Raw genomic sequence first — 25,328 nt, forward strand, 5'->3', positions numbered from 1 at the left:
CAGAATATGGCTTGGAGTGGGTTTATTTGGATTTATTCTATTTGGAGTTCACTGGGCATTTATGCTTTGTGTATTTATATTGTGTCGAAGGTTGGGGAAGTTTTCCCCTGCAATTTCTTTGAATACTCTTTCTAGACGTTTACACTTCTCTTCCCCTTCTGGGACACCAATGAGTCTTAAGTTTGGACGTTTTATTTTATCTATCATTTCCCTGAGATCCATTTTGATGTTTTCGATTTTTTTCTCCATTCTTTCTTTTGTTCTTTCATTTTCTGTTCTGTGGACTTCTAGGACACTGAGATGTTGTTCAGCTTCCTCTAGTCTTGTATTGTGAATATCCAGAATCTTTTTAATTTGGCCAACAGTTTCTTTTATTTCCATAAGATCTTTTATTTTTTTATTTACTCTTGCAATGTCTTCTTTATGCTCTTCTAGGGTCTTCTTTTTTTTTTTTTTTTTTTTTTTTTCATGTTTCAACATTCCTTTTTTTTTTTTTTTTTTAATCATCATTTTATTGAGATATATTCACATACCATGCAGTTATACAAAACAAATTGTACTTTCGATTGTTTACAGTACCATTACATAGTTGTACATTCATCACCTAAATCAATCCCTGACACCTTCATTAGCACACACACAAAAATAACAAGAATAATAATTAGAGTGAAAAAGAGCAATTGAAGTAAAAAAGAACACTGGGTACCTTTGTCTGTTTGTTTCCTTCCCCTACTTTTCTACACATCCATCCATAAACTAGACAAAGTGGAGTTTGGTCCTTATGGCATTCCCAATCCCATTGTCACCCCTCATAAGCTACATTTTTATACAACTGTCTTCGAGATTCATGGGTTCTGGGTTATAGTTTAATAGTTTCAGGTATCCACCACCAGCTACCCCAATTCTTTAGAACCTAAAAAAGGTTGTCTAAAGTGTGCGTAAGAGTGCCCACCAGAGTGATCTCTCGGCTCGTTTTGGAACCTCTCTGCCACTGTAGCTTATTTCATTTCCTTTCACATCCCCCTTTTGGTCAAGAAGATGTTCTCCATCCCACGATGCCGGGTCTACATTCCTCCCCGGGAGTCATATTCCACGTTGCCAGGGAGATTCACTCCCCTGGGTGTCTGATCCCACGTAGGGGGGAGGGCAGTGATTTCACCTTTCAAGTTGGCTTAGCCAGAGAGAGAGGGCCACATCTGAGCAACAAAGAGGCATTCAGGAGGAGACTCTTAGGCACAAATATAGGGAGGCCTAGCCTCTCCTTTGCAGCAACTGTCTTCCCAAGGGTAAAACTTATCGTAGAGGGCTCAACCCATCAAACCACCAGTCCCCTATGTCTGTGGTCATGTTAGCAACCATGGAGGTGGGGTAGGCGAATACCCCTGCATTCTCCACAGGCTCCTCAAGGGGGCACTACATCATTTTTTTTTTTTTTCCTTGTTTGTCTTTTTTTCTTTTTTTTTTTTTAACTTTCCCTTCTTTTTTAAATCAACTGTATGAAAAAAAAAGTTAAAAAGAAAACAAACATACAATAAAAGAACATTTCAAAGAGACCATAACAAGGGAGTAAGAAAAAGACAACTAACCTAAGATAACTGCTTAACTTCCAACATGTTCCTACTTTACCCCAAGAAAGTTACATAATATAGCAACATTTCAGTGAACTTGTTCCTACTACATCCATCAGAAATTAACAGACCATAGTCATTTCTGGGCATCCCCAGAACGTTAAATAGCTTATCTGTTCTTCTTGGATTATTGTTCCCCCTTCCTTAATTGCTCTCTACTGCTAGTTCCCCTACATTCTACATTATAAACCATTTGTTTTACATTTTTCAAAGTTCACATTAGTGGTAGCATATAATATTTCTCTTTTTGTGCCTGGCTTATTTCGCTCAGCATTATGTCTTCAAGGTTCATCCATGTTGTCATATGTTTCACGAGATCGTTCCTTCTTACTGCCGCGTAGTATTCCATCGTGTGTATATACCACATTTTATTTATCCACTCATCTGTTGAAGGACATTTGGGTTGTTTCCATCTCTTGGCAATTGTGAATAATGCTGCTATGAACATTGGTGTGCAGATATCTGTTCGTGTCACTGCTTTCCGATCTTCCGGGTATATACCGAGAAGTGCGATCGCTGGATCGAATGGTAGCTCTATATCTAGTTTTCTAAGGGACTGCCAGACTGACTTCCAGAGTGGCTGAACCATTATACAGTCCCACCAACAATGAATAAGAGTTCCAATTTCTCCACATCCCCTCCAGCATTTGTAGTTTCCTGTTTGTTTAATGGCAGCCATTCTAACCGGTGTTAGATGGTATCTCATTGTGGTCTTAATTTGCATCTCTCTAATAGCTAGTGAAGCTGAACATTTTTTCATGTGTTTTTTGGCCATTTGTATTTCCTCTTCAGAGAACTGTCTTTTCATATCTTTTGCCCATTTTATAATTGGGCTGTCTGTACTATTGTCATTGAGTTGTAGGATTTCTTTGTATATGCAAGATATCAGTCTTTTGTCAGATACATGGTTTCCAAAAATTTTTTCCCATTGAGTTGGCTGCCTCTTTACCTTTTTGAGAAATTCCTTTGAGGTGCAGAAACTTCTAAGCTTGAGGAGTTCCCATTTATCTATTTTCTCTTTTGTTGCTTGTGCTTTGGGTGTAAAGTCTAGGAAGTGGCCTCCTAATACAAGGTCTTGAAGATGTTTTCCTACATTATCTTCTAGGAGTTTTATGGTACTTTCTTTTATATTGAGATCTTTGGTCCATTTTGAGTTAATTTTTGTGTAGGGGGTGAGGTAGGGGTCCTCTTTCATTCTTTTGGATATGGATATCCAACTCTCCCAGCCCCATTTGTTGAAAAGACCATTATGGCTCAGTTCGGTGACTTTGGGGGCCTTATCAAAGATCAGTCGGCCATAGATCTGAGGGTCTATCTCTGAATTCTCAATTCGATTCCATTGATCTATATGTCTATCTTTGTGCCAGTACCATGCTGTTTTGGCAACTGTGGCTTTATAATAAGCTTCAAAGACAGGGAGTGTAAGTCCTCCCACTTCTTTTTTCTTTTTTAGAGTGTCTTTAGCAATTCGAGGCATCTTCCCTTTCCAAATAAATTTGATAACTAGCTTTTCCAAGTCTGCAAAGTAGGTTGTTGGAATTTTGATTGGGATTGCATTGAATCTGTTTTGGGTAGAATTGACATCTTAATGACATTTAGCCTTCCTATCCATGAACATGGAATATTTTTCCATCTTTTAAGGTCCCCTTCTATTTCTTTTAGTAGAGTTATGTAGTTTTCTTTGTATAGGTCTTTTACATCTTTGGTTAAGTTTATTCCTAGGTACTTGATTTTTTTAGTTGCTATTGAAAATGGAATCTTTTTCTTGAGTGTCACTTCAGTTTGTTCATTTCTAGCATATAGAAACATTACTGACTTATGTGCATTAATCTTGTATCCCGCTACTTTGCTAAATTTGTTTATTAGCTCTAGTAGCTGTATCGTTGATTTCTCAGGGTTTTCTAGATATAAGATCATATCATCTGCAAACAATGACAGTTTTACTTCTTCTTTTCCATTTGGATGCCTTTTATTTCTTTGTCTTGCCGGATTGCCCTGGCTAGCACTTCCAGCACAATGTTGAATAACAGTGGTGACAGCGGGCATCCTTGTCTTGTTCCTGATCTTAGAGGGAAGGCTTTCAGTCTCTCACCATTGAGTACTATGCTGGCTGTGGGTTTTTGATATATGCTCTTTATCATGTTGAGGAAGTTTCCTTCAATTCCTACCTTTTGAAGTGTTTTTATCAAAAAGGGATGTTGGATTTTGTCAAATGCTTTTTCAGCATCTATTGAGATGATCAATTGATTTTTCCCTTTCGAGTTTTTAATGTGTTGTAATACATTGATTGTTTTTCTTATGTTGAACCATCCTTGCATGCCTGGAATGAACCCCACTTGGTCATGGTGTATGATTTTTTTAATGTGTCTTTGGATTCGATTTGCAAGTATTTTGTTGAGGATTTTTGCATCTATATTCATTAGGGAGATTGGCCGGTAGTTTTCCTTTTTTGTAGCATCTTTGCCTGGTTTTGGTATTAGATTGATGTTAGCTTCATAAAATGAGTTAGGTAGTGTTCCATTTTTTTCAATGTTTTGAAAGAGTTTGAGTAAGATTGGTGTCAGTTCTTTCTGGAAAGTTTGGTAGAATTCCCCTGTGAAGCCATCTGGCCCTAGGCATTTATTTGTGGGAAGATTTTTGATGACTGATTGGATCTCTTTGCTTGTGATGGGTTGGTTGAGGTCTTCTATTTCTTCTCTGGTCAGTCTAGGTTGTTCATATGTTTCCAGGAAATTGTCCATTTCTTCTACATTATCCAGTTTGTTGCCATAAAGTTGTTCATAATATCCTCTTATAATTTTTTTAATTTCTTCAGGATCTGCAGTTATGTCACCTTTTTCATTCATTATTTTGTTTATATGGGTCTTCTCTCTTTTTGATTTTGTCAGTCTAGCTAGGGGCTTGTCAATCTTGTTGATCTTCTCAAAGAACCAACTTTTGGTGATATTTATCCTCTCTATTGTTTTTTTGTTCTCTATGTCATTTATTTCTGCTTTAATCCTTGTTATTTCTTTTCTTCTACTTGGTTTAGGATTGGTTTGCTGTTCATTTTCTAGCTTCTTCAGTTGATCCATTAGTTCTTTGATTTTGGCTCTTTCTTCCTTTTTAATATATGCGTTTAGTGCTATAAATTTCCCCCTTAGCACTGCTTTTGCTGCATCCCATAGGTTTTGGTATGTTGTGTTCTCATTTTCATTCGTCTCTATATATTTAGCAATTTCTCTTGCTATTTCTTATTTAACCCACTGATTGTTTAGGAGTGTGTTGTTTAACCTCCAGGTATTTGTGAATTTTCTAAGTCTCTGATGGTTATTGACTTCTAATTGTATTCCATTGTGGTCAGAGAATGTGCTTTGAATAATTTCAATCTTTTTAAATTTATTGAGGCTTGTTTTATGTCCCAGCATATGATCTATTCTGGAGAAAGTTCCGTGAGCACTAGAAAAGTATGTGTATCCTGGAGATTTGGGATGTAATGTCCTGTAGATGTCTGTTAAATCTAATTCATTTATCAGATTGTTTAGGTTTTCAATTTCCTTATTGGTCTTCTGTCTGGTTGATCTATCTATAGGAGAGAATGATGTGTTGAAGTCTCCCACAATTATTGTGGAAACATCAATTGCTTCCTTTAGTTTTGCCAGTGTTTCTCTCATGTATTTTGTGGCACCTTGATTGGGTGCATAGACATTTACGATTGTTATTTCTTCTTGCTGAATTGCCCCTTTTATTAGTATGTAGTGGCCTTCTTTGTCTCTCAAAACATCCCTGCATTTGAAGTCTATTTTATCTGAGATTAATATTGCTACACCTGCTTTCTTTTGGCTGTAGCTTGCATGAAATATTTTTTTCCATCCTTTCACTTTCAGTTTCTTTGTGTCCCTGTGTCTAAGATGAGTCTCTTGCATGCAACATATTGATGGTTCATTTTTTTTGATCCATTCTGCGAATCTATATCTTTTAATTGGGGAGTTTAATCCATTTACATTCAACGTTAAAACCGTGAAGGCATTTCTTGAATCGGCCATCTTATCCTTTGGATTATGTTTGCCATATTTTTCCCTCTCTCTATTAATATCCTTTATTGTACCCATATCGAATCTCTTTAGTACTGAACCTTTCTCCAAGTCTCTCTGTCCTGTCTTTTTTTCTCTGTCTGTAGGGCTTCCTTTAGTATCTCCAGTAGGGCAGGTCTCTTGTTAGCAAATTCTCTCAGCATTTGTTTGTCTGTGAAAAATTTAAGCTCTCCCTCAAATCTGAAGGAGAGCTTTGCTGGATAAAGTATTCTTGGCTGGAAATTCCTCTCACTCAGAATTTTAAATATATCGTGCCACTGCCTTCTCGCCTCCATGGTGGCTGGTGAGTAGTCACTACTTAGTCTTATGCTGTTTCCTTTGTATGTGGTGAATTGCTTTTCTCTTGCTGCTTTCAGAACTTGCTCCTTCTCTTCTATGTTTGACAGTGTGATCAGTATATGTCTCGGAGTTTGTTTTTTTGGATTTATTCTATTTGGAGTTCGCTGAGCATTTATGATTTGTGTATTTATGTTGTTTAGAAGATTTGGGAAGTTTTCCCCAACAATTTCTTTGAATACTCTTCCTAGACCTTTACCCTTTTCTTCCCCTTCTGGGACACCAATGAGTCTTATATTTGGACGTTTCATATTATCTATCATATCCCTGAGGTCCATTTCGATTTTTTCAATTTGTTTCCCCATTCTTTCTTTTATGCTTTCATTTTCCAATCTGTCATCTTCCAGGTCACTGATTCGTTGTTCAGCTTCCTCTAGTCTTGTACTATGAGTGTCCAGAATCTTTTTAATTTGGTCAACAGTTTCTTTAATTTCCATAAGATCATCCATTTTTTTATTTAGTCTTGCAATGTCTTCTTTATGCTCTTCTAGGGTCTTCTTGATTTCCTTCATATCCCGTACTAGGGTCTCATTGTTCATCTTTAGTTCTTTGAGTAGCTGCTCTACGTGCTGTGTCTCTTCTGGTCTTTTGATTTGGGTGCTTGGGCTTGGGTTATCCATATCGTCTGGTTTTTTCATATGCTTTATAATTTTCTGTTGTTTTTGGCCTCGTGGCATTTGCTGAACTTGATAGGGTTCTTTTAGGGTTTATAGACCTATTGAAGTCCTTATCTCTAATTTATCAGATCTACAGCTTCGTGGAGTACACTTTCTCTAACTAACCAGCAGGTGGCGTCCACGAGCCACCTGTTCTCCACAAGCCAGTTCTCCCCTGCTTAGCCTTTTTGGTGAGTGGGGGAGTGAGTCTTGTGGGGCCCAATTGGTGTACCAAGCTTGCGTGTGTAGTTGGTGTTGCCTGCCCTGTATGTGGGGCGTGTTTCTGGGCAGTCGGGGAGGGGGGGGTGGCCCTAACAATCAAATCTCCCTGATGATCCTAGAGTTTTAAAGCTGCTGCAATAGTCTAATCCTTCAGTTCAGTCCTGCCACAGTTTGTCTCTGCCACTGTCCCACAAGTCCTTGGTATTGGCGTATGGCTCCTGAGACTTGCAAGTGGGCCCCTCTTCCAGGCTGCACACCCCGGGTCCTCTGTTGAGGGATGACTGTGCTATGTCACAGGTGAGTGCTGTCCCCCCAGGGCAGTTCTGGGCTACTGGGCTGTGTAGGGAGGCTCCCAGTCGGCTCAAATGATGGCTGAATGGGGCTTTGTTAATTCACACTGCTCCACCTTCCCAGCTCTGGGACATTCAGTTGAGGTTGCAGGGAAGGCTAATGTCCACGCCCAGTTTTGTGGTGTGTGCCTGTTATTTGAAGCACTTCCGTCACACTGGGTTGTCTGGGGCAGCTCTGGGCTATGGGGCTGGCGATGGGCAGGAGTGTTTCCTGTCCACCAGGATGGTGGCTGTGAGCGGACACCCCCCTTTTCTTGGGAAGTTGTGGTGTTTAGTGAATTTTCTCAGCCATTGGATTATTGCCTTTTGTCTCAGAGCTCTCTTAGTTCTGCTCTTGACTTTACGTGCCCAAATTGCATTTCTTTGAAGCTTTCTGTATTGGGCTTCTTAGAGTAATTGTTTTAGAAAAAGAAAAAAGGATTTAAAAAAAAAACAAAACAAAACAAACAAACAAAAAAAAAACGGCCTTCCTCAGAGATCTAATGGGTTATTGAAATGCTAACAGACAAAGCAACCAGGGCCATTAAGGAAAGGTCCACAGGGCAGAGAGATCAGCTTTTCTTCGGGATTTGCATATGCGCCTCAAGGCCTGAGCTCCGCCCTTCCCCTTTCTGTGTTCACCAGAACTCCAAAAATCCTCTGCTAATATTTTCGAGTTTTTCGTGTTGTTTTTTTTCTATGCCTGTCTCCTCTCTGCTGGGCTGGCTGCTCTCAGAGTCTCTGGTGACTGGTCTCAGTCTATCTATGGTTGGAGTTTGAATCAGTAGAATGAGTTTCCGATAAGAGCAGCCACTGCAGTTCTCCCTTCTCCTTCCCGGAGCTGACAGCCCCTCCTCCCCCGGGACTGAGCCTGGCAGGGAGGGGCGCGGGTCCCCTGGCCGCAAAAACTTACAGATTTCGCTGATCTCAGCAGTTCCACGTTTTCATGAGTGTTGTATGAAGTATGCCCAAAGACAGATTGCTCTGTGGTATGCAGTCCACGCAGTTCCTGGCTTTTTACCTACTTTCCTGGAGGAGTAACTAAAACTTACAGCTCACCAGTCTCTCTTCTAGGGTCTTCTTTATGTCACTTATATCCTGGGCCATGGTCTTCTTGATGTCCTTTAAATCCTTTGCCATGTTTTCATTCCTCGATTGTATTTCTTTGATTAATTCTGCGAGAAACTTTGTTTCTTCTGATAACTTATTTGTGTGTTTGGAGTTGGATTCTCCATATCGTCTGGTTTTATCATATGCACTGAGATCTGTTGTTTTCGGCCTCTTGGCATTTGCTCTGCTCGACAGGGTTCTTTCAATTTGTGAAAAAAAACCTATCTAATTTTTCAGAAACACAGTTTGGTGATGTACACTTTCTCTAACTAACCAGCAGATGGTGTCTGTGAGTCACCTATACCTCTCAAGTCAGTTCTCCACCTTGTCCCCGCGGTGTGTGGGGAAATGATTCTTGTGGGGTCCAGCCGGAGAACTCAGCCTGGGTGTGTTGCTGGAGCCGTCTGCCCTGAATGCGGGGTGCTTGTACAGGTGGTCAGGGAGGAAGGACAGTCTCAATATTCAAATCCCCCCGGTTCCCGGAGATTCAAGGCCGCCGCAAGAGTCCAAGCCTTCATTTCATTTCAGCCCCAGCCCCTCTCTCTCACTGTCCCACAAACCACTGGACCTGGCGTAGTGTCCCTGGGATCTCTGAGTGGATCCCCCCACCCAGCCACGATCCTCCAGGACCTCTGCCAAGGGAATGCCATGCTACGTCACCAGTGCGTGCCGTCCCTCAAGGGAAGCCCCGGGCCGCCAGGCTGAGCTGGCTCGCTTTCAGCCTGATGCAAAAATGGCCTAACGGGGCATCTCCACACCCCCATCCTCACACAGTTCCTCCTTCCCAGCTTTGGGACAACTGGCAGGGTTCTGGGCTGTGGGCACGACCCCAGGCAGGAGTTTATCCAGCCCTCCCAGGAGCGAGCTGCTAGTCGCAGGGTTTCATTCGGCTTCTGGCTCTTCCCTCTGTTCCCCCGGCCCCACGGATATCTGCAGTGGGCTATCTTCCAGGCCAGACACTGAGAGGCCAGCCCAGCCCTGTCTTGCTGTGTTTTACTGCGTGGTTCCCATGATTGCACCTGCAGCCGCTCTTGGGTTTTTCCCTTTTTTTTTTTTTAATTAAAAGAGCCTGTTGGTCTCCAGACACCAAATCCTGGCTTCCCCAGATCGCCCTGCGGCTGCAGGATGTCCAGCCGGCTTACTCACTTGTTTCAATATGCAGACTCCCAGTTTCACCAAATATACAGCCCCTGGGAACTAGCAGATCTTGTCCAGCTGGCACATAGCTGTAACCAGTATTCTGGGTCACTCTCTGGTCCTTATCTAGTGTTTTCCATGGAGGTGTTCCTTAGCCCTGTCTCATCTAGCCGCCATCTTGGTTTCTTCTCCCCACTCCTGTGTTTTTATCATTTTTGTATTTCAAATATTTTGCTCCCTGTTTGGCTTATGGCAGGCTACTAGAATAATTAAATAGCTAATAACAGCTAAAGAGTTAAATATTGAAGATTTAGAAACATAGATAGAAAGTTCGTAAGTGTAGAAGGAGAAATAAACTTCTTTCAAACCATGAATCTATTTGTATTTATTTATTAAAGGACTAAACAGCTAAGATTTATATTGGTACTTATTTGTGTTTAATCTTTGAAGGAATTAGTTTAGTTTCTATGGTAATTAAAAACACTATTTTTAAGGTAATTATAGAGGAAAAGAAGAACATCTTCAATGTGGAGCCAGTGTGTGTCACTCTTCGGCAACTTTATACTGTACCATGTGATTGTCAATGGAGACAAGATGAATTACACTTTTTGACATTGATATTGAGCCTCATTCATTATTTTCTTAGGTTCCATGCTTTATGTCAAAAAGACATGTCAAGATAAATTCAAACTTTATATATACACACATATATATAAACAAGTCCTCAAAAACACAACAAAACAAAAAAAACTGTACAGAACAACATTGGAAAACTATTTTCAAGGACTACTATATGCAGCTCACATCTCATGTGTGACCATGCTTTAAAAGTCCCGTTGAAATGTACATTTAGAATGTGTGCATTATATGATATGTAAATTATACTGTATCCTAGTATGGCATGTATATTATACTATATACAATTTTGGTATATAAAGTGCACCATTTAACAGGAAAGGAAAAAATAAATCCTTTCTAAAGACAAATGCCCTATACCAAAAGAGAAAGATCTAGACTTTCAGAGAGAAAAAAAGATTGTGCAAAATGGGAAGGAAAAATGGGGAAAGAATGCTTAACAAAAATATTGATTTTACTTGGCATAGGATTTATTTTAAAATACATTTTTTTAAATCCATAAAGCAACAATAACTTAGACATTTTAATGTTGTGTAAAATCATATTTGTGATTTACAACAAAGATCCAGAATGCAAAGAGTGAGTCACTTGGAAGGGGTAATAGATTGCATTACATGGATATATTTATTATATTTATTTAATTAGATAATACAAATCATGTGATTGTTCTATGGTGCTATATAAAACACAGACTTTTACTGGAAAAAATAAAGAAGAGAATGTCTTCACTATTTTAGCAATCATACCTCTAATTCCTTCAAAATGATTAAAAGGGATATATATAGTGTGATAATACCAATAATCATTGTTTTATCATTTTACCAAGTATTTGTCGTATTTCACATAATTTTGTCATAATTAACAGTGACAGAATTTATACCCAACTGAGTCATTTTATTCAAAACCCAGTATGATATCTGCATGATCACACTACTAAATAGGACTTGAATGTACTATAATACTTGATACACATTTAATAATATCACTATCATCCTTAAAGAAAGTCTTCTAAGGACCTCAAATCTTGCAGAAATTAAATTTTATATTGCATTCATACACACTCATTTTCTCAGTGTATTCTCAATTTTTAATTAGTTTTATTATAAGCTTTCATTTATAAGTTATTCACTTTTTTTTTCCTTAAAGTAAAAACAAAATTCAGAGAATGCAGGTAAGGGCCTTCTTTGAAGACTTCAGCTCGAATATATATATTTAGCATTCAGAATTTATTCAAAAAGTCATAAAAAGTTATGAGGCAACCCAATAGAAAAACAAACACAAGACACAGGGCACTTCACACAAGGGGAAGACTCATGAAGAGACACCAAACCTCAATAACAAAGGAATACAAATTAAAGCCACAGATACCACGGTGTACCCTCCAGTTTTAGCCCTAATTTTTTTACTCGTTAATGATTATACCTAATTACAGACACACACTGCATTCCTAGAGAAAATGTATATCTCATTCAATCCAACAGAATCCTAGTCAGGAAGCACAGTTTAAGTTTATTCCTTTTTGATGTAGAAAATAAAATAAAGTTCTACTAAATGTACAGCAAGTTGGTAACTAAAACTAAATCCATGCTCCTTAATTCCTAATCAGGTGCTCTATTCAACACTTCTGTGTTTAATAGATACTTGTTACTGACCAAAGAAAATTTGACTTTAAAAAGGAGTATCTATTAAATACCTATTTTTATGATTCTGTATGTTCTGCTATTGGTGAGATAAGATTGGGCTTGTGAAACCCAATTTCCTCCAAACCACTTGAGTGGATGCCATTAGGTAGACATGATGATTAGGGTAATAGAATCATTGTTGGGAAGGTGTATGAGGTCCTAAAATATACCACATAACTCTTGCTTTTGCACTTAAGCAATTTTGTTTCTGTTTTTTTTTTTTCATAGAAATATTCCTTCCAACAGCCATTTAATGGGTTATGCATCAAATCTATTTGAAAATAAATGTAAAGTAAGATTGGAATATGGACCAATATCTCTGCACAAATTTATCTCTTCTGTCTAAAGTCCATTTATTTTCTGTCTGTTTCACAGTAAGTACTGATCTCGTGTATATGTTCAGGCTACATTCTATTATCCTCTATTCCCTTTCTGGCCCATTGCTGCCTCCAGACATGCTCCAGGAGTTGCACCTCTTAAGTGTGGCTGATCCCTCAAAAATCCACTATCAGCTGTTTATTTACAATTCTAAAATCAAAATTCTAGCATTTTCTCTGAGTGAGGATTGCATATGACTAGATACTATGATCTCATTATGTATCTGATATTATCATGGCCTAAAATTGCCCCTTCCCCAAAAATCCTTGATTTTTGTGATCCAGAACAAAGCAGAAAATTTGGAGAAAATATTAAAATGATTCCACTGCTCTAAAGTCCTATAAAACTTTGCTTAAAAAAAAAAGAAGAAAAGAAAAAACCTGGACTTGAAATTTCTATAATATCTGAATGAATAAATACACAAACACATAATATATAATTTCCAAGTATTAGTAATACAGTTAAGATTTTGAATACAAAGGAGTTTTATGAGGCCATTTTTATCATGTTATATCCAAATATCAATGGATGATCAAAGGATAAAAATATTAAAAACTAAATAAAGGGATAAGGCTAGATCAGAAAGGAAGGTCTTCTACCTGTACAGTTAAGAAACAGATATTTTGATCTTAAAAGAATGTTAAGAAACATGTAATTGAAACTCTTCTTGTTTCACAGGTTCAGAAAAAAAAAGAAACACACATTGCTCTTTAGTGCCAGAGACAGACCTAGAACTCTAGTCTCAGTATTCTGGGATCATTTATTCTTTCTGTTGATATGACAAATGCTTTTTTGTCAATAGCTGTTAGTAGGCACCATCAGAAATAGTATACATTCAGCTGGCAAGGCCAGCAGTATACATTCACTGTCCTACCTAGGGTTATATCAACTCTCCAGCCCTATGTCATAACATTATCTGCAGGGATCTTGATTGTTTCAAGACATCGCACTGGTCCATTATACTGATGATATCATGTTATTGGACCTAGTGAGCGAGAAGTAGCAACTACTCTAGATTCATTGGTAAGGCATTTGTGTGTCAGAGGATGGGAGATAAATCCAACAAAAATACAGGGCCTTCTACCTCAGTAAAATTTCTAGGTGTCCTGTGGTGTGGCGCCTCTCAAGATATCCCTTCTAAGGTGAAGGATAAGTTGTATCTGGCCCCTTCTATGACCAAAAAAGAGGCATAATGCCTAGTTGGCCTCTTCGGAATTTGGAGACATTTTCCTCATTTGGGTGTTCTACTCTGACCCACTTACTGAGTGACCAGAAAAGCAAGATGAGGCTCTGTGACAGGTCCAGGCTGCCGTGCAAGCTGCTCTGCCACATGGACCATATGATCCAGCAGATCCAATTGTGCTGGAAGTGTCAGTGGCAAATAGAGATACTGTTTTGAGCCTTTGGCAGGCTCCTATAGGAGAATCACAATGCAGGCTCTTAGGATTTTGGAGTAAAGCCTTACCATCCTCTGCAGATAACTACTTTCCATTTGAGAAATAGCTTTTGGCCTGCTACTGGGCCTTGGTAGAGACAGAACACTTAACCACGGGCCACAAAGTTACCGTGAGACCTGAGTTACCTATCATGAGCTGGGTGTTGTCTGACCCACCAAGCCATTAAGCTGGGCATGCACAGCAGCACTCCATCATAAAATGGAAATGGTATATATGAGATAGAGCTTGAGTGGGTCCTGAAGGCACAAGTAAGTTAAATGAGGAAGTGGCCCAAATGCCCATGGACCCCACTCCTTCCACCTTACCTTCTCTTTCCCAGCCCATAGCCATGGCATCTTGGGGAGTTCCTTACTATCAGTTGACTGAGGAAGAGAAAACTCGGGCCTGGTTTACAGATGGTTCTGCATGATATGCAGGTACCACCTGAAAGTGGACAGCTGCAACATTGCAGTCCCTTTCTGGGATCTCCCTGAAGGACAGTGGTGAGAGGAAATCCTCACAGTGGGTAAACCTTTGAGCAGTACACCTGGTTGTTCATTTTGCTTAGAAGGAAAACTGGCCAGAGGTGCATTTGTATACTGATTCATGAGCTGTTGCTAATGATTTGGCTGGATGGTCAGGGACTGGGAAGGAACATAATTGGAAGATTGGTGACAAAGAACTCTTGAGAAGAGGTATGTGGATAGACCTTTCTGTGTGGGAAAAAGACATGAAGATATTTGTGTCCCATATGAATTCATCAGAGGGTGAATTCAGAAGAGGAGCATTTTAGTAATCAAATGGATACCGGTCAGCCACTTTCCCCAGCAACTCCTGTCATTGCCCAGTGGGCTCATGAACAAAGTGGTCACAGTGGTAGGGATGGAGGTTATGCATAAGCTCAAGAACATGGACTTCCACCCACCAAGGCCAACTCTGTTGAGTGCCCAAGCTGCCAGCAGCAGAGAACCACACTTAGTCCTCAATATGGCACTATTCCCCAAAGTGATCAACCTGCTACCTGGTGGCAGTTTGATTACAATGGACCACTTCCTTCATGGAAGGGGTAGCAATTTGATCTCACTGGAATAGATACGTACTCTGGATATGGGTTTGCCTTCCCTGCACGCAAAGCTTCTGCCAAAACTACCATCTGTGGACTTACAGAATGCCTTATCCACCATCATGGTATTCCACACAGCATTGCTTCTGACCAAGGAACTCACTTCACGGCAAATGAAGTGAGGGAATGGGCACGTGCTCATGGAATTCTCTGTTCTTACCATGTTCCCCATCACCCAGAGGCAGCTGGGTTGACAGAATGGTGGAATGGCCTGTCAATTACGGTGTCAACTAAGTGGCAATACCTTGCAGGGCTGAGGCAGTGCTCTCCAGGAGGCTGGGTATGCTCTGAATCAGCATCCATTCTATGGTACTTTTTTCCCATAGCCAGGATTCACAGGTCCAGGAATCAAGGGGTGGAAATGAGAGTGGCACTACTCACTATCACCCCTAGTGATCCACTAGGACATTTTTTGCTTCCTGTCCCTGAAACCTTAAGCTCTGCTAGACTACAAGTCTTAGTTCCAAACGAAGGAGTGCTCCCACCAGAAGACAACAATAATTCCATTGAACTAGAAATTAAGACTGCCACCTGGACACTCTGAGCTTCTCATGCCTCTGAATCAACAGGCAAGAAAGGAGATTACTGTACTGGATGGGGTGATTGAGCTTGACTATCAAGGGGAAACACCACTGCAACAATATACCGGAGGTAAGGAAGAGTTTTCCTGGAATACAGGAGATCCCCTAGGGTGTCTCTTAGTACTACCATGCCCTGTGATTAAAGTCAATGGAAAACTGCAACAACCCAATCCAGGCAGGACTACCAATGGTAAGAAACTACAGGAATGAAGGTTTGGGTCACTCCACCAGGCAAAGAACCATAGCAGCTGAACTGCTTGCTGAGGGTAAAGGGAACATGGAATTGGTAGTGGAAGAAGGTAGTGATGAAAATGAACTATGACCATGTGGCCAGTTACAGAAATGAGGACTATGATGGCATGGATATTTCCTCCTTGTTTTTTTATGAGAATGTTTGTATTTGTACATATTAGAGCTATCTTTGTTTCTTCTCTATCTTATCCCCATATGATATGACATAAGTTGTATTGTTCATTTCATAGTATTTAGTTATGGGATATCAAGTTTAAGAGTGAATGCTACCCAAGCACTTGCACCCTGTTCTGTAGAGATTTAGTGCATTTCTGATTGTATGCAGGGTACCTGAGTATTGTTAGGTAAAACATATGTCTGTATTGTGTTCTATTTAGAGATTAAGTATGGTTTAAGGTGATGTGTATAGCTGCCAAGTTAACAGGGGGTGGACTGTGATGATTAGGGTCATGTGTCAACTTGGCCAGGTGATGGTGCCCAGGTGGCAAGCACTGGCCTAACCATTACTGCAAGGACATTTGTGGCTGGTAATAAACCAGAAGGCTGTTTTATTAAATCATCAGTCAATTCATTGCATCTGTGGCTGATTATATCAACAAAGGGAGTGTCTTCCATAATGAGAGAATTCAATCAGCTGGATTTAACCTAATCAGTTGAAGACTTTTAAGGGAGAAGAGAGAGAACTTCTTCTTCAGCCAGCCTCTTCTGGGGAGTTCATTGAAGACCTTCATCAGAGTTGCCAGTTCACTGCCTGCCCTATGGAATTTGGACTTGTGCACCCCCACAGTTGAGTGAGACACTTTCATAAAATCTCATATTTACAATTATCTCCTGTTGGTTCTGTTTCCCTAAATAACCTTAACTAATACACATTTCCTCTTTTTTAAAGGAAAAAAATAGTCTTGCAGAAGTTCACTTAAGACGCCTTAAGAATGATTCAGTCTCTCATAAGAATATATAAATATGGATTATTTTAACCATACCAAGATGACAATATTCTCTACCAATTCTTTCCCCAAAAGGCAGGCTTTATCATGTGAAATGAATTGGTACATGCTTGATATGATATGATAAATGACATTAAGAACATTAATTTGTTCTATACTGTAAAATTTAACTTTCTGCATATTATAAAACTCACAGTTAAGAAAATACAATAAAAATATAAGTATGGCCATTATAGAGTAAAACATTTCCTTATTATAAATTCAGTCTAAATTTGTTTCCTTTAAAATAGGAGCCATTTTTTCTAACTGCAACTTAAATGTTCCACAGACAAGCAAGTAACCTTAAATATTGAAACAAAACTTTGAAGATAAAAAAATTCAAACATCCACTTCATATTGCCCTTAATCTAAAATGTAGAGGTCTACTTGAGAATATTCCAAAAATATACCCTCAGATTAAGGAAAAAGACTAGTTATTTTAGTAAAGATTTATTTTGAAAGCAAATCACCAGTTATGGGTCTGTATAATCTTGGATGAATGCTTATTTCCTTTACTCTTTGGTAAAATAATAGAAGATACTAAAATTCTTCTATTATAATCTATATATATATTTCTCTTGATTGGTTATTTTCTTTTCACTCACTCACCAAAAAAAAAAAAAAGAAAGAAAAAAACTGTATTTTTGTTTGTTTGTTTTTAATTTTCCCTATCCTATTCCTGAATGCATTCTTCCCTTACCTTGGTAATGGTTTCATGAAGGTTGAAAAGAGGATCCAGTTCTTCAATTTTTGTTGCATGTTTAGGAAAAAAGGCCTCAGAGAGAAAACTTGGACCCTGTGGTGAATCAGAAGAGAAACATTTAAAACCGTTTATTGATTTTGTTCTTTAAGTGCTTATTGGATTTTCTTTAAAGATTCAAAAGGACTCCAAATTGCTTTAAGGTTTTGTTGATTGTTGGACTTCATTCTACTGATCTAATTAACCCACCACAGATTACTTACAAATTAAAATAAAACTAGAATTCTATAATTCCTGACATTATATGTATTCACAAAAGAATGTTTTCTTACTGAAAGAGATAATTCTTGACAATTCCATCCTGCTTTTTTTTTTTTTTTTTTCAAATGTAGACTTCAGGTAGAGTAAGAAACTTTGACAACAAAACCCGTATCTAAAATCCTTTCTCCATTTTGTATATTATAATGTACGTTTTAAGGCTGATAGAATGGAATGTTTTGCATAAATATGATTACCAATTAGAAAAGCCTATGCAAAAATATGCATACTATTTTAAACACTGCAAACTAATTTCAAAAAAATAATAAAATGTTTTGGGGTGGGAATCCCAAAAAAGTGGTAACACATTTTATCAAAATTTTAATGTTAAGATAATTGAAATGAATCAACTATGGTTGCTATAATTCATTCATTTTTTACTTGCATATATAGCCAAGTCTCAGATAGCAAGAAGATACAGTATGCTGATAATATTATTATGTAGCAATGCTCTTTTAATTATCAAAATTATCTGCAGCCCACAACATGATTATTATTTAAACATATAAACATAGCTTTTACTTGAAAACCTGAAGGAACTAGGATTATTTGTCTAGAAAACCAAGGACATATACACGTGGATCATTAGAAAGTAATAGATAAAGATAGATAGATATAGATAAAGATATAGATATAGATATAGATATAGATATAGATATGCATACAGGTATAGACAAACTTTCTGATGGCTATCTTGGGGAAGAGAGATTCAATCCAATCTACACCCATTAGTGGCTGCTAGAGGTTAACAAGTTTAAGCTGAATTTTATTAGAGCTATTTATTAGAGCTCTCCAACTGTAGAACAGACTACTTTGGGATATATCAATGGCGGGAAAGAAAGGATGCTATAAACTGGAAATCATAAAGATGAGAACTGAGACTAACATAATTCCAATTCTAAGTGCTAAACTATTGTTGGACCAGTGTACTTTTCACACCCTATTTTAAACAATACTAAGATCAAGCAAAAGTAATCTAGTTGATCACTCTAGCATATACCCACCTTTGGATACAAAATACCCAAACTAACCAAGCAACTTAATCTATCAAGGCTAACAGTTTGTTATCAAAACTTGTTTCATGTTCATTTCCTCTCTGTGCCAATCAATCTAAAATTAATATGTCATAAACTCTACCCAGTCCCAACCAGCTCCTGATTTTTTAAGACTTAACATAAAATTACACAAGTCAAGCATGAAATCCTATAAATACCCTTCCATATGTTCCCCATTTTCAAGCCTACTAAGATTCAGTCAAGGTGGTAATTCTCCCTTACTGTAATAGGTCTAAAAATTTAATTTTGCTATGAACAGAATTTTCTGGAGGTCTTTGGGAAAGTCAAAATAGACATAGGTTAGAATTTTGGTTTCACCAGATGACACCATTGACATGGAGACCCAAGATACACCCTGAAAAAACCTCCCCCAAAATTCAGTGATTATAAGGACTAATGCCATTTGCTTAGAACTCTGGACAAAGGTATAGTTCTGGAGGAAGGTAGAGACTGGAGAAGGACTCCAAAAATTCTGACTCTAAGAAAGAGACAATCAGGTAGGAAATTTCCATTCTGGCCCACTTGGTCCTCTCCACTCCCCTTCACTCAGTCCTGCACAGATTGGAGTTCTTCAAAAAATGGCTGGTACTGGCACAAGGATAAATATATTGACCAGTGGAATCAAACTGAGAGTTCAGAAATAAACTCACATCTATAGCCAATTGATTTTTGACAAGGCTGCCAAGTCCACTCAATTGAGAAATATTAATCTCTTCAACAAAAGGTGCAGGGAGAATTGGATATCCATAAGCAAAAAAGAATGAAAGAGGAGCCCCTTCGCACATCATATGCAAAAATTAACTCAAAATGGATCAAAGACCTAAATATGAGAACCAATACTATAAAACTCCTAGAAGAAAATTTAGGGAAGCATGTCCAGAATCTTGTGTTAGGCAACAGTTTCTCAGGCTTTAAACCCAAAGCACAAGTAACAGAAGAAAAAATAGATAAATGGGACCTCCTCAAAATTAAAAAAATATATATATATAAATAAAAATAAAAACTTTGGTGCATCAAAGGACTTTGTTATGAAATTGAAAAGACAACTTATTCAATGGAAAAAAATATTTGGAACATATATATGATAAAGGTTTAATATCCAGAATATATTTTTAAAATCCTGGAACGCAATAATTAAAAGACAAGCAATACAATTAAAAAATGGACAAAAGATTTGCGTAGATATTTCTCCAAAGAGGATATACAAATGGCTAAAAAAGTATATGAAACTATGCTCAACATCGTCATCAGTCATTAGGAAAATGCAAATCTAAACCACAACAGGATATCATTTCTTATCCACCAGAATAACTAGTATTAATAAAACAGAAAACTACAAGTGTAGAAGAGGATGTGGAGAAATGGGAACACCCATTCATTGCTGGGGGAATGTAAAATGGGGCAGCTGGTGTTAATGACAGTTTGGCAGCTCCTCAGAAAGCTAAGTATAAAATTACCATATGACCCAGCAATCCTGCTACTAGGTATATACCCAGGAGAATACAAAGTAGAGACTCAAAGAGATAGTTGCACACCAACGTTCATAGCAGCATTATTTACAATTGCCAAAAGATGGAAGCAACCCAAATGTCCATCAGTCGATGAATGGATAAACAAAATACGGTATGTACCTACAATGGAATATTATCCAGCCATAAAAAAGGAATGAAGTCTTGATGCATGTGACAACATGAATGAACCTTGAAGTCATTATACGGAGTGAAATAAGCCAGACACAAAAAAGATAAATATTTCATGATCTCATTGATATGAAATAACTATAATAAGCAAATTCACAGAGTTAGAATCTAGATTATAGCTTACCTGCATATAGATTGGGTTTGGAGAGTGGGGAGTTGTTGCTTAATTTATACACAATTTCTGTTTTAGTTATTACAAAGGTTGGGAATGAATGGTAGTGATGGTAGCACAATATTGTGAGTGCAGTTAACAGCACTGAATTACACACGTGGATGTAGTTAAAAGGGGAAACTTTAGGTTGTATATGTTCCTAGAGTAAAAATTAAAAGAAAACATAGGACTGTATAACACAGTGAATCCTATTATATACAGTGAGCTATAATTAAGAGTACAGGTATAAAAATGTTTTTTCATGGATTTTAACAAATACACCACACTAATACAAGGTGTTAATAATATTGTTGTATATGGGAAAAACACACTTAAGGTAAATTACAGATCATAGTTAATAGTACTATTTTAATAATCTTTCATCAATTGTAACAAAGGCAACTAATGTTAAAAAAAAAAAAAGAACAATCATAAAAAAGTGCTATCATCAATTTTTAAAATGTCCCACACCAAAACAAGGTGTTAATGGTGCGGTAGGGTATGGGATTCCTGCATTTTATGCATGATTGTTCTGTAAACCCACAACTTCTCTAATGAAAAAAAAAAATGAATTTGATTTCACCACTCAATAATTGTGTCATCTTAAGCATCTTAATTTCCAAAGGATCAGCTATCTCACCTAAGAACCTTGGATAATAATAAATACTTCACAGAGATCTGTGAACTTTCCAATATCTGGCACATAGCAGATATGTTAATGTCACTGATGATGTTCTTGAAAACAATAAAAATCATGATGGTGGGTGGGGAGGTAGTAATGGGGTAGTGATTATGGTGAGGTAAACAACATATACTTGCCAGGGATATTATAGAGAGGAAATATGATAATGGTAGTATGTTAAACTAGAGGAAATCCAAAGTCCCAGTCTATGATCCTATGAGAAACAATGATAAACATTTATATGTTTATTTTTACAAATAGGTATAACTTTGAATTTACTTTAGTGAAAGTATGACATTGATAATTTGCTGTGTACATTTTCATTTAATAATTAAGCTTTTGAAGTCCTTAAAAGGTTTACATTGAGTTTTTTTTAAACATCTTAAAATAACTTTATCTTATTAATTTAACTAGCAAACCAAAGCTTCATAAATAGTGCAAAGGTAAAATATCAGCCAGCCTCTAATTGAATGACCCTATCAGGATATCAACTGGGAGTTACAATTAAGGAAATTTCTATTGAACTTTCAGTTATGCAGTGGCAGAATATATTAATTTGTAATTATCAACATGTTCCTTATTCTCCACTGTAATTTTCCTTCTTTCTCTTACCCCTTTACTTATCCCTTGTCATACCATTTTTTGCTTCTTGTGTCTCATTTATTTAATCATTTGGAAAATACTCATTGTACACTATGTTCCAGGAACTGTGCTAAATACACAACATGGTCTTTGATTTCATAGAGTTTAATTTATTGGACTTGGGACACATAATAGATCAAACATCAGTTTTTCAAATATTAACACATTCATATACCACTTGTTTTCAAGTACAAATGGATATATCACTCATATTTAATTGAAAGGTATTTACGTATCCTTACAAAAATAATGAAAAAATTAAAAATAAAATATGATTTGTAAAATTTTCCTGTTCCTATTATATAAACTATGAATGATGACTTTAATAATGGTTATCATCTGTAAATGAAGAGAGAAAAATAAAGGAAAACAGAATGAAATACTGTTACATGCTACATCATGGATGAACCTTCGAAACACTATGGTAATTGAAGTAAGCTAGACACAAAAGGACAAATATTATGTGATTACATGTATATGAGGTATTTAAAATAGGTAAATTTGGGAGGAAGAAGAAGAAGGCAGCATAGAGAGGAGTGGAAGCTAGTTTGTACCCTGGAACAACTAACAAACAACCAGGAACAACTAGTAAATAATACGGAATAACTGCAGGAGACAAACGTGACTGTCCACTCATCATACACCAAACTGATGGGAGGAATGCCCAAGATCAGAGCATAAAATCTGTAAGTAAAAACTGCAGATCCAAACTGGGAGCCCTCTCCCCCCATGGCCTGAACTGCAAAGCCTTGAGGTGCTAGACAGCAGCACTCTCTGAGCAAGTGAATATAGCTCAGCTGAGCTCCAACTGGGGTTTTAATCAACAAGCATGGACTGCTTACTACAAGCTATGAATCCCCAACAAGCAGACAGAGGTTTTTGCTGATGACTGATCTTGGAGAACCAGAGGGTGGCCGTGGACTGGCCCTGAAGGGGGCTTTCTGTCCCAGTTTCAGCTCAGTGGTGAAAGCCTCAGCCATTTTCAGTTCCCAGTGCTCTGACCCAGACAAGGGTGGAGATAGCACAGGTAGAGAGACTACTCAAATGTAAATGACCTCTCCCTAGGGGGTGTATTTTCCCTAAGAGGAAGAAGGTGGTGCTATGCTCTACTACCTGCCTTCCATTCAGAACCAGACCCCAGAGCCTGGGGGAAAACAGCCACGGGCCACATCTCCTTATACCAGCCTGGAGCTACAGACTGAAAGGTGCCACTTGCTGGGCAGAAAAGCACAGTGACTTGAGGCCTCACAGGGTGTACCAATCTTCTAAGACACACCCTCAGGGAGACAGGATACTATTGACTCCTTCCGAGATCTGAGCCTGTTGTGCTCTGGGAAAACCTGATTGGTGTAACCAAGAAAATCAGATGCCTAGACAACAGAAAACTACAACCCACACTAAGAAAAACTAAGTTATGGCCCAGTCAAAGGAACAAACTTACATTTCAACTGAGATACAGGAATTTAAACAACTAACAGTAAATCAATTCAAAAAGTTTAGGGAAGATATGGCAAAAGAGATGAAGCAAATAATGAAAATACTGGGCGTACATAAGGTAGAAATCAAAAGTTTGAAAAACCAAATGGCAGAATTTATGGAAATGAAAGGTACAACAGAAGAGATGAAAGACACAATGGAAATACACAACAGCACATCTCAAGAGGCAGAAGAAAACACTCTGGAACTGGAGAACAATGCACCTGAAAGCCTACACACAAAAGAACAGATAGAGAAAAGAATGGAAAAATATGAGCAATATCTCTGGGAACTTAAGGACAAAACAAAATCAGGAATGTACATGCCATTGCTGTCCCAGAAGGAGAAGAGAAGGGAAAAGGGGCAGAAGCAATAATAGAGGAAATAATCAATGAAAATTTCCTATCTCTTATGAAAGACATGAAATTACAGATCCAAGAAGCGCTGCATACCCCAAACAGAACAGATCTGAATAGGCCTACATCAAGACACTTAATAACCAGATTATCAAATGTCAAAGATAAAGACAGAATCCTGAAAGTAGCAAGAGAAAAGCAATCCATCACCTACAAAGGAAGCTTGATAAGACTATGTATGGATTTCTCATTGGAAACCATGGAGTCAAGAAGGAAGTAGGGTGATATGTTTAAGATACAGAAAGAGAAGAACCACAAACCAAGAATCCTATATCTGGCAAAATTGTCCTTCAAATAGGAGGGAAAGCTTAAAATATTCTCTGACAAACAGACAAAGGAAGCACTGCACAAAGAAAGGAAAAGACAGGAGTGAGAGGTTTGGAAAACAATTTGGGAGATAGTGGGCACAGCAATGTAAGTGTACTGAACAAAGATGATTGTTGAAAGAGGAAGGTTAGGAGCATGTGAGACACCGGAACGAAAGATGAAAGATAAAGACTGGGACTGTATAACTCAGTGAAACCTAGGGTGCGCAATGATTGTAATAAAAGGTACAAGTATGTTTTTACATGAGGTAGAACAAATGAATGTCAACCTTGCAAGGTGTTAAAAGTAGGGTGGGATTGGGGGGAAATACAATCAATGCAAACTAGAGACTATAATTAACAGAAACATTGTATTATGTCTTCTTTAATATAACAAAGGCAATATAGCAAAGCTAAATGCATATTGTGGGGTGGGGGGAACATAGGGGAAGGGTATGGGACTCTTGGCATTGGTGATGTTGTCTGATTCTTTATTCTACTTTAGTTTAATGCTATCTTTCCTTTTGTTGCTTTCTAGCTGTCGTGTTATTTTCTCTCTCTCTCTCTCTTTTCTTTTTCTTTTGTCTCTCTGCCTTCTTTGACTCTTCTTCCTTCTTTGTGGAAGAAATGGAGATGTCCTTATATAGATGGTGGTGACGGTGCTGAATACATAAATACATGATTATACAGGGAACCAATGATTTTTTACTTAAGATGGATTGTATGGTGTGTGAACAAAACCATCTTAAAAAAAAATGGGTTGATGAAGAAACCTTGGGGGCACTATATTGAGTGAAATAAGACAGACACATAAGGACAAATATTGCAGGGTCTCACTGATATGAACTAATTATAATATGCAAACTCATAGACATGAAATATAAGTTACCAGGATATAGAACGAGGCTAAAGAATGGGGAGCGGTTGCTTATTATTGTCCGGCGCTCTCTCCGCCCCGCCTCGAGTCCTCGGTCGGCCGGCGATGGGGACCAGAGAGATAAGGGGAGAGAGGGTGCGGACAACGTCTTACCCGGAGCGCTTGTGATCACTCAGGACTCGCAGCAGTGGAGCATGTAGGCTTTTAATGGGACTAGGCAATACAGGTTCCACCCGGGGCGAGACGCCTCGGGGGAGAACAACCTCGATGCGGCCGTCAGGCGCGGCTCCTTGTGGGCTGTCTCACCCTACCCCGTCCGGGTAAGACCTTTTATACACAATTAACAACCAATAAGCTTCTAGGCTAGTATCGCGTATACAGGATTTCGATTGGTAGGAGCGGGTGGCGGATACATGCGTCACTATGCGGAAACAGGATGCA

The 25,328-nt window shown here is 38.2% G+C and overlaps 1 protein-coding gene across 4 annotated transcripts in view; it reads right to left on the reverse strand.

Annotated features, from left to right (window-relative positions):
* The window catches only part of NAALADL2 (N-acetylated alpha-linked acidic dipeptidase like 2), a 1,146,579-nt gene that overhangs the window by 247,175 nt on the left and 874,076 nt on the right, over positions 1–25,328 (reverse strand). For all 4 annotated transcript variants that reach the window (XR_005217472.1, XM_037840432.1, XM_037840429.1 and 1 more), the window contains exon 11: positions 17,266–17,361. Coding sequence is in view for 3 of the 4 variants with exons in the window: in XM_037840432.1 (XP_037696360.1) it covers positions 17,266–17,361 (96 nt within the window). In the remaining variant the exon portion in view is untranslated. The remainder of the gene's footprint in view (positions 1–17,265; positions 17,362–25,328) is intronic.

The sequence above is a fragment of the Choloepus didactylus genome, chromosome 1 (assembly GCF_015220235.1).
Source record: "Choloepus didactylus isolate mChoDid1 chromosome 1, mChoDid1.pri, whole genome shotgun sequence".
In the NCBI taxonomy this organism is placed as follows: Eukaryota; Metazoa; Chordata; class Mammalia; order Pilosa; family Megalonychidae; genus Choloepus; species Choloepus didactylus.